General features: G+C 43.0%; 1 protein-coding gene across 2 annotated transcripts in view; it reads right to left on the reverse strand.

Annotated features, from left to right (window-relative positions):
- Window positions 1–878: 878 nt before the first annotated feature.
- Window positions 879–17541, reverse strand: part of LOC140496015 (cytokine receptor common subunit gamma-like) — a 53864-nt gene continuing 37201 nt past the window's right edge. The window contains exons 5-9 of one of the 2 annotated variants that reach the window (XM_072595444.1): window positions 16239–16404; window positions 14702–14789; window positions 4314–4398; window positions 2317–2567; window positions 879–1219 (exon numbers count right to left, since the gene is read on the reverse strand). In XM_072595444.1, coding sequence (XP_072451545.1) covers window positions 1195–1219; window positions 2317–2567; window positions 4314–4398; window positions 14702–14789; window positions 16239–16404 — 615 coding nt within the window. In that variant the 3' untranslated portion in view covers window positions 879–1194. Of the gene's footprint in view, window positions 2568–4313; window positions 4399–14701; window positions 14790–16238; window positions 16405–17541 lie in introns of both variants that reach the window. The other variant, XM_072595443.1, reaches the window with a different exon arrangement.

Here is a 17541-nt window from a genome sequence, read left to right on the forward strand (position 1 = left end):
GTCTGGGACTCTAGTCTGATATTGTCTCTTGGGGTCCTTGATGGCTTTGTGAAGGTCAAACCTAGATTTGCTCTACAGGTCAGTGTCATCTGACCTGAATGCCTCAGACCTGGACTTCAGGAGGAAGTGAATCTTCCAGTTCATCAAAGGTTTCTGTTTGGGGAACACTTGTTTTAATGTTTTTGGCATGTAGTCCTCTACACACTTGCTGATGAAGTCTGTGTTGGTAGTGGCATACTCATTTAGGCTGACCACTGAGTTCTTGAATATGGACCAGTCCACTGACTCCAAGCAGTCACATAGGAGCCCATTGTCCATTACCTCAGATCAGCAATGTACAACTTTCTGTATCAGATCCTCATGCTTCAGTTTCTGCTTCTAAGCTGGGAGAAGGAACACAGACATTTGGTCTGATTTACCAAAATAAGGGTCAGGAATGGAGCAGTAAGGGTCTTTGATGATTGTATAGCAATGGTCCTGGGTTTTTGGGCCTCTAGTGAGACATTCTTGAGGTTGGCTTGGTTGAAGTCACCAACTATGATGAACAAAGCCTTGGGATATTCGGTCTCAAGGCTATTTGTAGCTGTGTATATTTCACTTCCACATAGAGTGAGATGTAAACTGCTATCAGGAGATCAGAAGTAAACTCCCATGGCAGGTAGTAGGGACCTAATCCCAGAACTCATCAGAGTTCTGGGCATCAGAACTCATGGTTACAAAGCTATTCTCGAAATCAATGAAAATAAAAGCAGGGAGAGATGTAAAATGGGCTGCTGACTTGCTTTGTCCCATTTGGCACAATTCCACAAAAAAATCTACAGCACTGCATTTGAAATTTGGACATTGAGAAAGTGAAACACACATTTTGTTGAGTTTAAGTAATGGTTTATCCATTTAAAGCATTGCTGAAATATTTCATAATTCTAATCTATATCCAAATTAAGTTACTTCAAAAGCATGCACATGGTTTTAAAGGTAAGCTGATGACAGAATAATAATATACGTAAAGCATTTGCTAATTAATCATCAAATTGCGTATTTAAAATGTGCAACAGCCTGGTACAAGTCACTTTTGGCATCACTAAACAATAACAATCAAATGCTCCCGTGTTACAATGTTCAGGCTGCTGCCGGCTCTCTCTCTCTCTCTCTCTCTCTCTGTCTCTGGTTACTTCTTGCTCACTGCTATGCTCCTCAGCCAGACTTGGTGATGCTATAGCTTCAACATAGTATGGAACAAAGAAGGCAAAAACAAACAGAAACACCTTCAGATCAGTCTCATATGTGTATTACACAAGAATAGCAAAAATATACATAAGTTGTGTTAAGATCATCACACACCCCATAGATCATACAAAATGATTGTACTTAGTTCTTTTATACTTTCTCACAGCTGAAGACATCACAACTTATGGGACATGATGCATCGTTGAAGAACTCTTATTATTTGCTATTTTGCCGTAATCCATCACAGTCTTGATTTCAGTATTATTATACCAGGAAAGGTCAAATGCAATTTTGAAAAGTCCACTTCTACATTCTTATTAAATATTTTGTCTAATCTATAGTTACACAAAATAGCAGTGTTTTGAAGCCAAATGTCTAAATGCCCAAATGGAAGATCTGCCCAAATGCCCAAATGTAAGTAATGGGAGTGACAGTTAACATTGCGCTAAGCAGTTGACTCTCAGTCCCTAATCAATCATTAAATTAACTGAATGGGGAATGAGGAGAGGCTTCAATTTCCAACTATTATACCCTAAGACAACTACTCCTCTCCAGCCACATCTCACTGAGAAATCAAACTTGAAATAAGGATTTATATGTAAGGCAAAAGTAAAGCAGAATATTATGGAGTCTGGAAGTCTGAAATAAATACTGAAAGCGATGCAGACATTCAATAGGTCAGACAGCAGCTGTGGAGAGTCAAATAAAGCTAAAAGATATCAAATTGAAATGTTAACTTTTTCTCTTGCCCAGTTTTCTAAATATGCTTGAAAGGCTTAAAAAAATACACAGTTTGCAATGAAACTGAAATATAAACAAAAATATCAGAAAAGCTCAAGAAGTGATTTACTTATGAAACAAAAAGGGAAGCGTTTCTAATTCATATCCTAACAGAGTAGTTGTATTTTCATTTTGGTTTCTCTGTGGAGATTGTTGTGAGGTATAACATTTTGGGTATTTTATTCCTGAAAGACCTATGGAATTGTTCAGGATTATGTGCCACTACTATTGAATTTTCTTCAGTGTCATACAGGCTTGCAATATGGCAAATGTTAGACTCTGACATAGATGTTTTCATTAATGGCGTACCTACTGCTCTCTACAAAAACGGCAATATCAGAAAACAGCAGTGCAGGAGAGGTGCTTTTTGGTTGAATCTCTCCCTTCGTAGCAAGAATAGGAAGTTTTCCTGGGATCTGTGTCATTCCACTTTGCTCATATGACCCTCCATGGACACCACTCTGGGAAGGATTGACTGGTGACTCGGTCACAATACACACATTCTCATGGTAGGTTGAATTGAAACCTTCCAATGCATCCTTTGGGACACCAAGCCAGTCCTGTAAAAAATAAGACCATTAACCATTTGTCTACTTCCTATTGGTTTGCCATGCTAACTATACTAATAGGGCATTGTAAAACACTTCTCACACTCACTCAGAATATTGAACATCCACCCGTTTTCATTATGGTGCTGCTATTGCTAATGCATTCCTAGCCTAATTGTTTAAGTAATCTTTTACCGTCAGGTTTAAATTCCTTCTCTTCCTAGGTCATGCATCTTAGAAGGCAGCCTTGCAAATCTAATAATTGTAATGAGGTCAGCCGGCCGCACCTCGGAATATGAGTTCCCTGATTGGGGCTGTTAGTCTGCTTCAATCAGGGAACCCTGACTGACAGATAAGAACAGGAGTGACAGACATCTTGTTCACTCTGAGAGCTGGCTCTGAGGGAGTTGGGTGAGTGTCTCGTTCATTCTGAGAGCTGGCTCTGAGGGAGCTGGGTCAGTGTCAAGGACTTTTCACGTGCAAATTAAAGGTGACTTGGTGATGGGATATCAGCTTCAGTGGAGTTATTTCAGCAACCTTACTCTGAGGCTTCTGTTTCATTGTTTTCAAACAGCTGTTAGAATATGTAGGAGAGGGATATCCTCTTTTAGTTTTTTCCCCATTAGCGGAGAATTGCTTGCACTCACAACAAGGTAAGTGAGACCCTTGGTCTTGGGTAGGTATAGTACCTGTAGCAGGTACTGCCTACCTGGTGGTACGCTGAGCCACAAACAATGGCCAACCTGCAGCTATCAGTGGACAAGATTTCCGCTTCTCCAGGTCCTTGATCCTGAGGAAGGGCCACCGCTGCCCAGCTCAGTGCTGGCATTTAACTCTCCCGTCTTCCTGAGAAAAATGCTTGATTTCCAGCTGGCAGGTGGCGACTCCACCACCTCCATCAAACACTGCCCCTTGTGTGTGAGCACAGGAGACAAACTGCCTTCTTAAAATGCTGCAGTCCACGTGCGGTAGGTTGACCCACACTGCCCTTAGTGGAGGAATCCTAAATGTTTGACCCAGCGACAGTGAAGGAATAGCGATATATTTCCAAGTCAGGATGGTGAATAGATTGCAGGGAAATTTGCAAGTGGTGGTCTTCCAATGTATTTGCTGCCCTTGTCTTTCATGATGGAAGTGGTGTGTATGTATTAATTTACAAAAGACAGTACTCTTGTTAAAGACAGAAACCTGGGACATGCTTTCTGTTAATTGAGTCTAAGAAGGGTGGCGAATTGGAAAATTTTGTGAAATTTGATAAAATCTTTAACTTTTATGACAATTCTAGGATAGCAGGATTTTATTTTTCAATGCACTATCCTAGCGAGTTGTGACATATTACAACAGTGATTACATTTGAAAAAAAAATAATTTCATATAAAATGCTTAGTGGTGATCTGAGGTGATGGAAAATACAAAGCAAATTAAAGCTCTTTGTTTCTTTCTTTCAACATTCCCTCTCAACTTTAACGTGCTCCTGTAGCTTCCATCTGTTGACTACAAACACAGCAATCTCCCAGATCTGACATCCACAACTCAAGCAATCCAGTTCCTGTAACCCCTTTAAAGCATTGAACGATCCTTCACCCCAGTTCTCTGTCAATGCCATTGTCTAGAAGGCTGTGTTTGAGGCTGAGATGGTTGTTCCCACTGATATTTCCTCCCTCCTGTCTTTGATAGCTACATCCCCCAGAGATAATTGGAATGCAAGGAATTTGCCTCAAAAATGTCAGAAGTGTTTTTTTCTTCCTTTTTCTTTACCTGAAAGTTGCCATCGTGATTGTTGAACAAAGGATCAAAACTTCTGCCTGGATTGGGTATTTTTGGGATGATTATCACCTTCAACCTGCAAAAAAAAAAGTCAAGGGGTTAGACCTTGATTTAAATAGAAAACTAAGCAAGATATGTGGGTGAATCTTGTGCCGATTTAAATCGTGATTTCCGGGAAATGTCCTTGCTTCATTGTGTCTTATCACTTTACATTCAATAGGCCAGTGATAACAATTGGGGATACTGATGAATTCTTCTACTTCTGCTTCAATGCGAATCTGAATTTTGGAATTCTGTGTTCAATTCTGGTCTCTCTGTTATCGGAAAAATGTTATTAAACTTGGTACAGAAAAGATTTACGAGGACGTTGCCAGGCTGGAGATTATGAGTTAAAGGGAGAGGCTGAAAAGGCTGGGGCTATTGTTCTTGGAACATCGGAGGCTGAGGGCTGACCTTATAAAAATTTATAAAATCATGACGGGCATGGATAGGGTGTATAGCCAAACTATTTTACCCAGGGTAGGGGAATCCCAAACTAGGGGCAGAGGTTTAAGGTGAGAGGGGCAAGATACAAAGGGACCTAAAGGGCAATCTTTTCATGCAGACGGTGGTATGTGTATGGAATGAGCTGCCAGAGGAAGTGGTAGAGGCTGGTATAAATACAACATTTACAAGACACCTGGATAGGTATGTGAATATGAAATGCTTAGAGTGATATAGGCCAAAAGCTGGCAAAATGAGCCTAGATTAATTTAGGATATCTGGTCAGCACGAGTTGGACTGAAGGACCTGTTTCCATGTTATACAACTCTATGACTCTATGAATCTTCTATATATCAACACAGATACAAAAGGTATTGTTGAACAACGGTGAAGGAGTTATTGAGTTTAAAGGAGTGATAAAAATGTCTTTGAAAGCCAAAAGTAGTTCACAAGAATCAAAAAGTGGTCCATAAGAAATTTCTATATTTTATATATATATATAATTTTTTTTGAGCCCTGCCTCAGGTGTTTTTGAAGTCCGAACCATTAGACCAGTGGAAGAATGAAGTGAATATGTGAGGCAAGTTAATTATATAAACTAAAATAAAGTGTGGGTATTTATTATTTAAGAACATATAAAGGGAAATGTATGGACGCTGGAATGGGGAGAAGGATTAGGAAATAATTATTTATAATTTTCACCTTCTGAATAAATCTAAATTGAGTAAAAATTGACTTCTGGTTCTTCCTTCCTTACATGGTTGTTAGAGGTTCAATGGAGGTGAATGATGAACCAAAAGACCAATGGAAGCTTGAAGGGAGGGGGAGCAGGCACAAGGGACAATGTAACATCAAAGTGCCTGTCCTGATGTTTCTCTTGGATGTGTTTTCCTTGATGCAGAGGAAGACGAGGAGGACCTCACGATTGAGCTGTATAAAATTATAAGGGACACAGATAGCGTATACAGGAAGGAACCTTTCCCCTTAATGGAGGGATCAATGACCAAGGGTAATAGGTTTAAGATAAGAGACACGGGGCTCAGAGAGTGTCAGAGAAAGTCATGATTCACCCAGAGAGAGGTGGCAATCTGGAACTTGCTGCTTGTAAGGTTGTAGAGGAGAAACCCGCATAACAGGTAATAAGAGGTATTTACATATCCACTTGTGATGCCAAGGCATACAAGGATAAGTGCTGGAAAGTGGGATCAGAATAATTGGGTGCTTCATTTTGACTGGTGCAGACTCAATGGGCCAATGGACCATTTTATGTAGACCTCTATAACAGTGTGAGAGTAGCAAAGGATGATTGTCTAATGATGATGTTTGGAAACATTGACCATTCACATGCTAAGAGTATCAAAGAAGTCAATCAATCTGAAGAATTGTACCAGTCACAAGAAGCTTTAGTCACATGCCATATGTATTACTGATGGGTTCATTTAATTTTGCAGTGTTATAGAATGATTGTACATCAACAGTGTGTAGAACAGATGAGCGAAAACAATATCCAGATTGACTCTATAAGATCATGGCTTATGTAAGTTCTACTTATTTTAAGGTCTGGGAACAATAACACAGTGTGGTCATTAAAAAGAGTAAGGATTCCACACAAAGTAGCATAAGTAAGGCACTTAATTACTGCTGGCATCATCTCCATTTTAAAAAAAGCACGATGAAACTGGATATAGAATATTTAAAAAATGGTTTTGGAAGGTTGGTAGATCTGTAATTTACCCAAGCACGAAACTTCCACTTCCTCTTAACAAATCTAATGTTTCTAATCAGAAATTTGGAGAATATTAACAGCATCAGGTGAGAATAAAAATCAAAGAGTCTTAAAGCTGCACAACTCCTGTCAAAGATTAAAGATTGCTAAAGGATTTATGGATAATGATAGCTGGCTCATTGTAAGGATGAGCGCAAAATGTGAAGTCTATAAAATGTAGCACAGTTGTATTGTAAGCTTTCCATTAGCATGTGATTAAGATGAGGTAGTTATCATTATGTATGTACTGTCCCTTCAAACGAGCATATCACCTAGAGGTACATATCCAGTTTCCTTTTCAAGTCTCAATGAATCCTCCACACCATACTCAGGCAGTGTATTCTAGACCGTAACCTACTTAGAAATGACTTTTCCTCACACAGTCACAGCTGAGGCTGTTCTAGCAGTTTTTGTAGTGCTGTCACAGCTAAAAATGGGAAATATTATCCTTCAGCTTAGGAAACTAAGAGAATAAAAAGAGGTTATTGAAAATACTCTGGTGAAACACTGGCCGTTGTGGACGCAGAGAATAAGGAATTCTAGTTGTCTAACAGTTTCAGTGACTTTCTATATAAGGGTGTATAAAGACAATATTCCCACTGAATATTGTGTAGATGATTATTCCTAACTGGATAATGCACATACTGTAAAACCTGTGTGAGGAATGATTAGATATTGCCTTGCTGACTTTAAACAAATCGTGGAAAGAAAGGGTATCTCTAAAATTCCATGGGACATTCATGTCATCAACTATTAAAGATCCTAGTAGATGGGACATCTCAAGATATAGTGTTTTATATGGAATTTGGAGTTTTTGATTTGATTTGTTTTTGAAATTTTGGCTGTACATTTGAACTCTAACTTTTATTTAATGATAAAAAAGGGAATCTGTTAATTGCACATTAACTGCATACAGGTGAAGGCATGAATTGGGGATTCATTTATGCCCCTGTTAAGAGAAATGAACTGAAACAGTGGTTATTGGGTGAGAAGGTACATGTTTGTTATCATAGGATCATTGAGTCATACACCACAACGGATATGCTTTGGCCCATTGACCCATCTACACTACTACCACTTTCCAGTACTTGGCCCACAGCCTTGAATGTTATGAAATTTCAAGGGCTTATTCAAGCCCTTTTAAAGGTTGTGAGGTTTTCTGCCACTACCACCATCCCAGGCAATGCATTCTAGATCCCCAAGAGCCTCTGAGTTAAAATTATTTCCTCAAATCCCCTCTAAAACTCCTTAACATTATGCCTTGTGATTGATTCTTTGACTAGGGAGACAAACTGCTTCTTATCCACCCTGACCACACCCCTCATTATTTTCTATCTAAACCTTCTCTGTTCAAAAGAAAACAATCTGAGCTTATTCATCCTCCCTTCATCGCTAAAATGCTCCGTCCCCAGCAGCAACTTGATGAATCTTCTCTGCACCACTATCCAATGCAATTAATTCCTTCCTGAAGGGAGGCGACATAAATGCACACAGGACCAAATGTCGCCTAACCAAAGTTTTATACAACTCCAAAACTGATTAGGTGAATTGGCCATGCTAAATTGCCCTGATCCTATAATCCTGCCATGATGGATGAAGGTAAGCATCCTGTATGCCTTCTTAAACCCCTTATTAACCTGCTGTTACCTTAGAGATCTGTGAAGAAGCACCCCAAGATTCTTCTTTTCTTCTGAGCTTCTTACTGTCTTGCCATTCATTGTGTACTCCCTTGTCTTGTTACTTCTTCTAAACTGTACCATCTCACACGGTGGGCGGCACGGTGGCACAGTGGTTAGCACTGTTGCCTCACAGTGCCAGAGACCCGGGCTCAATTCCCGTCTCAGGCGACTCTCTGTGTGGAGTTTGCACATTCTCTCTGTATCTGCGTGGGTTTCCTCCGGGTACTCCGGTTCCTCCCACAATCCAAAACATTTGCAGATTAGGTGAATTGGCCATGCTAAATTGCCCGTAATGTTAAGTGAAGGGGTAAATGTAGGGGGATGGGCCTGGGTGGGTTACGCTTCGGCTGGTCTGTGTGGACTTGTTGGGCCGAAGGGCCTGTTTCCACACTGCAAGTAAACTAAAATTCCAACTTCCACTAATCTACCCATATGTCCAATCTGTCTATTGCTTCCTGTAATCTAAGACCTTCTTCCTCACAGTCAACAACCTAGTGTGCTATCTGCAAACTTACTTATCCCCCACACATTCTCCTCTATACCATTTATGATATCACAAACAATAAGGGATTCAATACTAATTACTAATCCCTGAGGTATACCACTGAATACCAACCTCCATTCACACAAATAGCCTTCTACCACCACCCTCTGTCTCCTACTGCGAAGCCAATTTTGGATCCAACTTGCCAGATTACTCTGGATCCCATGTGTTCTTACATTTTCTATCAGTCTTCCATGTTGGACCTTGCTAAAGGCTTTGCTGAAATCCATATAAACCTCATCACTACCTGCACTACCCTCATCAGCAGATCACCTCCTCAACAATCTCTATAAAACTTGTCTGGCATGACTTGCTGCTGACAAAGTCATGCTGACTATTTCTGAGGGAAAAGAGCTTAAAAATGTGTTGCTGGAAAAGCTCAGCAGGTCAGGCAGCATCAAAGCAACAGGAGAATCGATGTTTCGGGCATAAGCCCTTCTTCAGGAATGAGGACGGTGTGCCAAGCAGGCTAAGATAAAAGGTAGGGAGGAGGGACTTGGAGGATGGGCGTTGGGAATATGATAGGTGGAAGGAGGTTAAGGTGAGGGTGATAGGCCAGAGAGGGGGTGGGGCGGAGAGGTCAGGAAGAAGATTGCAGGTCAAGAAGGCGGTGCTGAGTCTGAGGGTTGGGACTGAGAAAAGGTGGGGGGAGGGGAAATGAGAAAGCTGGAGAAATCTGCATTCATCCCTTGTGGTTGGAGGGTTCCTAGGCAGAAGATGAGGCGCTCTTCCTCCAGGCGTCGTGTTGCCATGGTCTGGCGATGGAGGAGGCGAAGGAACTGCATGTCCTTGGCAGAGTGGGAGGGGGAGTTAAAGTGTTCAGCCACGGGGTGGTTGGGTTGGTTGGTGTGGGTGTCCCAGAGGTGTTCCCTGAAACGTTCCGCAAGTAGGCGGCCTGTCTCCCCAATGTATAGGAGACCACAACGGGTGCAGCGGATGCAATAAATGATGTGTGTGGGGGTGCAGGTGAATTTGTGGTGGATATGGAAGGGTCCCTTGGGGCCTTGGGAGGGAAGTGAGGGGGGAGGTGTGGGCACAAGTTTTGCATTTCTTGCGGTTGCAGGGGAAGGTGCCGGGAGTGGAGGTTGGATTGGTGGGGGGTGTGGATCTGACGAGGGAGTCGCGGAGGGAGTGGTCTTTCCGGAACGTAGATAGGGGAGGGGAGGGAAATATATCCTTGGTGGTGGGGTCTGTTTGGAGGTGGCGGAAATGACGAAGGATGATACGATGTATCTGGAGGTTGGTGGGGTGGTAGGTGAGGACCAGTGAGGTTCTGTCCTGGTGGCAATTGGAGGGGCGCGGTTCCAGGGCAGAGGAGTGGGAAGTGGAGGGAATGCAGTGGAGAGCATCTTCAACCATGTCTGAGGGGAAATTGTGGTCTTTGAAGAAGGAGGCCATCTGGGTTGTTCGGTATTGGAATTGGTCCTCCTGGGAACTGATGCGGCGAAGGCGAAGGAATTGGGAATATGGGATGGCGATTTTACAGGGGGCAGGGTGGGAGGAGGTGTAATCTAGGTAGCTGTGGGAGTCAGTCGGTCGGTTTATAGTCAATGTCCATGTTGATTCTGTCGCCCGAGATAGAAATGGAGAGGTCTAGGAAGGGGAGGGAGGAGTCTGAGACGGTCCAGGTAAATTTGAGGTCTGGGTGGAAGGTGTTGGTAAAGTGGATGAACTGTTCAACCTCCTCATGGGAGCACGAGGCAGCGCCGATACAGTCATCGATGTAGCGGAGGAAAAGGTGGGGAGTGGTGCCAGTGTAGCTGCGGAAGATGGACTGTTCCACATATCCTACGAAGAGGCAGGCATAGCTAGGGCCCATGTGGGTGCCCATGGTTACTCCTTTGGTTTGGAGGAAGTGGGAGGATTGGAAAGAGTTGTTCAGAGTGAGGACCAGTTCAGTCAGTTGAAGGAGGGTGTCAGTGGAAGGGTACTGTTTGGTATGGCGGGAAAGGAAGAAGCGGAGGGCTTTGAGTCCTTCGTGATGGGGGATGGAGGTGTATAGGGACTGGATGTCCATGGTGAAGGTAAGGCACTGGGGGCTGGGGAAGCGAAAATCATGGAGGAGCTGGAGGGCGTGGGTGGTGTCCCGAACGTAGGTGGGGAGTTCTTGGACTAAGGGGGTCAGGACCGTGTCAAGGTATGCAGAAATGAGTTTGGTGGGGCAGGAGCAGGCTGAGACAATGGGTCGGCCGGGCAGTCAGATTTGTGGATTTTGGGCAGGAGGTAGAAACGGGCGGTGCGCGGTTGTGGGACTATGAGGTTGGAGGCGGTGGATGGGAGATCCCCTGAAGTGATGAGGTTGTGGATGGTCTGGGAGATGATGGTTTGGTGGTGGGAGGTGGGGTCATGGTCAAGGGGGCAGTAGGAGGTGGTGTCCGCAAGCTGGCGTTTGGCCTCAGCAATATAAAGATCGGTGCGCCAAACTACCACCAAGCCTCCCCTGTCTGCCAGTTTGATGGTGAGGTTGGGGTTGGAACGGAGGGAGTGGAGGGCTGCATGTTGCGAGGGTGAGAGGTTGGAGTGGGTGAGAGGGGTGGACAGATTGAGGCGGTCAATGTCGCGGCGGCAGTTGGCTATGAAGAGATCGAGGGCAGGTAAGAGGCCAGCACGGGGTATCCAGGTGGATGGGGTGTGTTGGAGGCGGGAGAAGGGGTCGTCAGAGGGTGGGCGGGAGTCCTGGTTGAAGAAGTAGGCGCGGAGACAAAGGTGGCGGAAGAAATGCTCGATGTCTCGCCACATGTTGAATTCGTTAATCCGGGAGCGTAGGGGGATGAAGGTGAGGCCTTTGCTGAGGACTAATCTTTCATCCTCAGAGAGGGGGAGGTCTGGAGGGATGGTGAAAATACGGCAGGGCTGGGAGCTAGGACCTGGTGTGGGACTGGAGCTGGGAGTGGGGGCGGGGTTAGGTGTGGGGATGGGGTTAAGTGTGGGGGCAGAGATCGGCTTGGGGCGGGGTTAGGCATGGGGGCGGGAATCGGTGTGGGGGCAGAGACACATGTGGCGTGGTCGTTGTGCAGGCGAGTGACGTCAGTGGGGGCAGAAGTAGATGCGGCGACGGCAACTATTTCTGACCAAACCTTGCCTCTCCAAGTGAAAATTGATTCTCTCCTTCAGAATATTCTTCAATAGTTTCCCTACCACTGATGTGAGACTCACTGATATGTAATTCACTGGTTTCTCTCTACCACCCTTAATGAAAAGTGAAACCACATTAGTTGTCCCCCTTCTGACACCTCTACTGTGATGAGAGAGGAATGAAACATTTGGGTCAGAGCCCTGTAATTACTTGTCTTGCCCTGCTCCCACAAAGCAGCACGGGACACAACTCATCTGGACCTGGGGGTGTGTCAACTTTTAAACCCGTCAAAACCCCTAATATCTCCTCACTTCCAATGTCAATCTGCTCACAAACCTCACAGTCTATGTTGCCAAAGTCTGTACCCAGATCCTGTTTCTCCAGAGTGAAGGCAGTTGTGAAATATTCTTTTAACTCCCTGTCACTATTCTCTAGTTCCATGCACAGATTGCCCTCTTAGGTCTTCCTCTATATCGGAGAGACAAAACGCCGACTGGGTGATCGCTTTGCTGAGCACCTTCGGTCTGTACGCAATCAGGTCCCGGACCTTCCCGTGGCTTGCCACTTCAACACACAATCCTGCTCCCATGCCCACATGTCTGTCCTTGGCCTGCTGCAATGTTCCAGTGAAGCTCAAAGCAAACTGGAGGAACAGCAACTCATCTTCCGACTAGGCACGTTACAGCCTGCCGGTCTCAACATTGAATTCAACAACTTCAGATGATTATCCCATCTCAACCCCTCTGTTTTCATTCTGCTCAGTAATTTTATTTAATTTGTGGGCGGCACGGTGGCACAGTGGTTAGCACTGCTGCCTCACAGCGCCAGAGATCCGGGTTCAATTCCCGCCTCAGGCGACTCTCTGTGTGGAGTTTGCACGTTCTCCCTGTGTCTGCGTGGGTTTCCTCCGGATGCTCCGGTTTCCTCCCACACTCCAAAGATGTGCAGGTTAGGTGAATTGGCCATTCTAAATTGCCCGTAGTGTTAGGTAAGGGGTCGATGTAGGGGTATGGGTGGGTTGCGCTTTGGCAGGTGCGGTGTGGACTTGTTGGGCCGAAGCGCAACTGTAAGTAATCTAATTTAATTTTTTTTTTTCTCACTGTTCTGTACCTCTTATTTCTTGATTGTCTCACTTTCTCTCGCTCCCCACTCTCTCATCACCTTTTTCCTCTCCTCTTTCCCCTTTGCTACCCTTCTCCCCTGTTTTTCATTTTGCCTCTGCTTCACCCATCCCCACCATCCCCTACATATTTTGTCAGATAGCACTGGCTTCAGCCTTGGTCATTCACAGCTCCTAATCTCCCTATAATCTCTCTATGCACTGCCATTATCACCTCTTTATTGCTGCCTTTGCTTCTGGAGCCATGACTTACCTTCTCTCAGCCTAGAATAAATACCTCCCTATTTCTCCCTTTTTTTTCGCTTTGACAAAGGGTCAGTTAGACTCGAAACGTCAGCTCTTTTCTCTCCTTACAGATGCTGCCAGACCTGCTGAGATTTTCCAGCATTTTCTCTTTTAGTTCTTTCTTTTCCTGGTTATCCTTTTCCCTGTGCATTCTCCATAATTTTACCACCAGTGCTTTATCATGCCCTTCTTTGTTGGCCCAATTGCTTTCTTAAGTTCCCCCTGCACTTTCTATATTCCACTAAGGCTCCAGTTGATATGATCCCTTTGTACTTACTTTTTTTCCCCTTTTTATCCAGTCCTGAATACTGCTAGACATTTAGGGTTTTGTGGACTTGTTGCTGCCATGTTTCAACCTAAAGGGAACATGTTGGGTCTGTACTCTCCCCATTTTTTTGACACCCCCGCCCCAATTCTGCTGTAGAATCTCTCACAAGTGATTGCTCCCAGTCTACTTTGGTCGGATCCTCCTTATTTTGATAAAATCTGCCTTCCCCTAGTTCAAATCTATTCTTTGCACACCATCTTTGTCCTTTTCCATTACAAGTTTACGTTGCGGTCACTATCATTAAAATAGTCCCTAACTCTTACATTGAACATCTGTTCAGTTTTATTGCCCAGATTTCTTCACCGCCCCTAATGGACCTTCTATGTGTCGACACAAACAGCTCTCTTAAAGCATTTCACAAAATCTAAACCCTCTAAACCCTTTGCACTGTGATTATCCCAATTTGATTTGGGGAAGTTCTCATCCCCTTAAATAATTATGCTATTATTATTATTATTATTACTACAACACACAATAAATTGTCTACATATCTGCTCCTTTGTTGCCAACTAACTGTTTGGGGGTCTATAATACACTCCCAGTAAATGTGACAGCCTCTTTTTTTATTCCTAACCTCTGCCCACAAAGTGATTAAGACCTTTCCAGCATACCATCTCTGCTTACTGCAGTAACTGCCTCTTTCATTAATAATGTCACACCATCTCCTTTTTAATATCCACCTCTGTCTCACTTCTTTATCTCTATAAAAATTGGTTCTGAAAGTGTTTAATGATTGGGGCCAGTTCGTTGCCTGAAATTCTTGGAAATAACATTCTTTTCTCCATGACTATGCATTTCAGACCCACCCAACCACTTTACATGGTGGGTACATCAGATTAAATGATCAGCATGGATAGAATCACTAACTCATGCTTCAACTTATCATCCTGTGTGTATTTGAGAGACTGGCACTTCAGTATAGCTATAGATGGAACAGAGAGGTGTCAAATAATTTTGTATACATGTTATGCTAATAGAAATGTGCAGCTAGTGCATTCTGGCACTACTATGGTAGCAGATACATGAAAAAGATGGCAAAATATAACATAGTGTTTTATGAATCATAATATTTGTGGGATTTGTGCTATTTGTAACTCACCGTTCATTCTTTGTGGCAAAAATAACAAGTAAAATTAATCCAAGAAGTGAAACCACAGTAATTATAGTACGGAGACCTGCTGAACCCTCTGTAAAACAAAACAACAAATTCCTGTCACTTTTTGAAATTGTTAATTATCTATTTTAATGCTTAGTATATTTTTCTGCTGACCCTACCCCTAAATAAATAATTTCTCCCCACTTTGCTGGTCACTTAGAAACTAGAGAGGGTTCAAAAGAAATTTAGAATCATACAGATGTACAGCATGGAAACAGATCCTTCGGTCCAACGTTTCCATGCCGACCATTTATGCTATACTAATCTAGTTACATTTGCCTGCATTTGGTCCACAACCTTTCAAACCCTACCTATTCATGTATCCATCCAGATGCATTTTAAATGCTCAATTCTGCCAGCCTCCACCACTTCCTCTGGCAGCTCATTCCATACACGTGCCACCCTCTGCATGAAAAAGTTGCCCCTTAGGTCGCTGTTAAATCCTTCCTCTGTCACCTTAAAGCTATGCCCTCTGGTTTTTGACTCCCTTACCTTGAGGAAAAGACATTGACTATTCACCTTATCCATGTCCCTCATGATTTTATAAACTTCTACTGATCAGGATGTTGTAGGGTATGGAGGGTTTAAGTTATATTTTAAAAATGGCTGGATAGGCTAGGATATTTTTCACTGGAGTTTGAGGTTGAGAGGTGACCTTATAGAGGCTTATAAAGTCTTGAGGATTTCAAGAACGGAGAATATTTTTAAGGTGAGAGGAGAGAGATTTAAAAAGACATGAGCGGCAAATGTTTTAAGCTCGCATGTGGGATGAACTTCCTGAGGAAGTGGTGGATATGGGCTCAGTTACAACGTTTCAAGACACTTAGGTAAGTACCTAAATAGGCAAGACTTGGAGGGATATGGACCAGGACCTGGCAAGTGGGACTCGTATATTTTTGGATTATGTTTGGCATGCACTGTTTGGACCGAGGGTCTGTTTCCATGCTGTATGACTATGATTTAGGCTGAAACATGTGTTCAGCGTATAAAACACTGTTTGGGAGGATTTTCTCCTCTCTCTGCTGCTTCAGCCTTTTTCTATGACATGGTCATCTTTCCTCTGCCATGCAGTATTTAATTGCAGAAACTTCAAGACATTGACCAGACTCTGCCAATCAAATCCAGTAACTTCAAACAGTAGGGTGCACCAAACTGACGTCATTTTCTCCACCTTTTCCGAAACACGCTGTGCTCATTTGGTGCAAGCCATTTCACACAATTCCTATCCTATGATGAAAATAAAGGCACTAATTGTGAAGGAACAAGAACATTAAATTACAAAGATCATTCTGAAGGTTTTTGTTTTCACTTTCCCAGATGCCTTCTCTACAGGGATAATTCTGATTTGGGGCGATAGTGAAAAATGTTCCATCAGCAGCTGTTTTTACGTCTTTTTTGATTTTTAGTTCCATTTGAACACTATCTGAACAATAATTTTCCTGAGGTCTAGTTTAATAAATTGTAAACACAATGAGTTTACCTGGCTGGACGGGATCTTTTCCCCACTGAATAGCTGGGCTCCACTCACTCCATAGCTTAGTATTTGCACAATACTGGTTAATCTTACTTCGCACTTGAAAGGTGTAGAATTTCTCTGGATCTACACTTGACAAAACGTACTTTGTTTGTGCAGTGATGACTTGTGACTAGATGAACAAATCCAGAAAAAGTAGTATGTAATCAGAACTGAAGATAACATTAAAATCTCATTTCATAGGTAAACAATGTGTCTCCAAGCTTTTGCTATTTGCACTGATTGGTAAGGAACTCATTCCAGATCGCTATTTCCTCACATCCTTGGTAACTAGCTGTCCATAACACAAGGAGGAGGGGACAATCAAAACTCCTCTGAGTTAACATCCAGTCAAGTGCTGCCTTTGTTGTCAAGATCAGTCACTCTCACCTCACCTCTGGAGTTCTGCCCTTGGAGAAAATCTGTCATGAAGTCATGGTGGAAACCAAACTGAGTGTCAGTGAGCAGGTCACTGCTGATTAAATGCTGCTGGAGAGCACTATCAACAACCCTATCCATCATTTGACAGATGATTTTGAAGTCAATGGGGTGATGTTTTGCTGGATTGGACTTTTCCTGCTTTTTGTCGGTGGGACATAACCAGGCAATTTTTCTCCTTGTATGTAATGCCAATGGAATACTTTAGTTAGGGTTGCAGTCAGTTCTGCAGAAATTGTCTTCAGTAATATTGGTTATATTTTGTCAGGGTCTATAGATTTGAAGTATCCAGCGCCTTCAGTGGTTTCTTGATATTACAAGTTGTGAATTGCAATTATACTTCTAATACTGGGGACTTCATGAGAAGATTTAGATGGATCATTTATAAAGCACTTCTTAGCTGAAGTTGGTTGCAAATGATTCAGCCTTCCTTTTTGCTGTGATGAGCTGGGATCCCCTATCATTGCTGAGGGACACATTATTGGAGCCTTCATCTCCTTTTAGCTGTAAACTTCAAACCTATTCACCACTCAACGTGAATCACTTTGCACTGATTCATAAGTTGTGGGATCATTTATTTTTGACTACTGCATGCTGCTTCACTAGATTGACAAGTCATTTTTCAGGGATGCTGGTGCTGCAGATAACATCCTCAAGCATCTATAAGAGACACTTGTCTTCTGTTTCCTGAAAAGATGGACAAAGAGGAGCTTCATCCAAGATTAAAAGTAGAAAGGTAGGAGACCTTCAACCTAGTACACAGTGACAAAGAGATAATGTACTATTCAGTTCATAAAACAACAGCTAATACTCTCTGTTTATAAAGTTTTTG

The sequence above is a fragment of the Chiloscyllium punctatum genome, chromosome 25, assembly GCF_047496795.1.
Source record: "Chiloscyllium punctatum isolate Juve2018m chromosome 25, sChiPun1.3, whole genome shotgun sequence".
Taxonomy (NCBI): domain Eukaryota; kingdom Metazoa; phylum Chordata; class Chondrichthyes; order Orectolobiformes; family Hemiscylliidae; genus Chiloscyllium; species Chiloscyllium punctatum.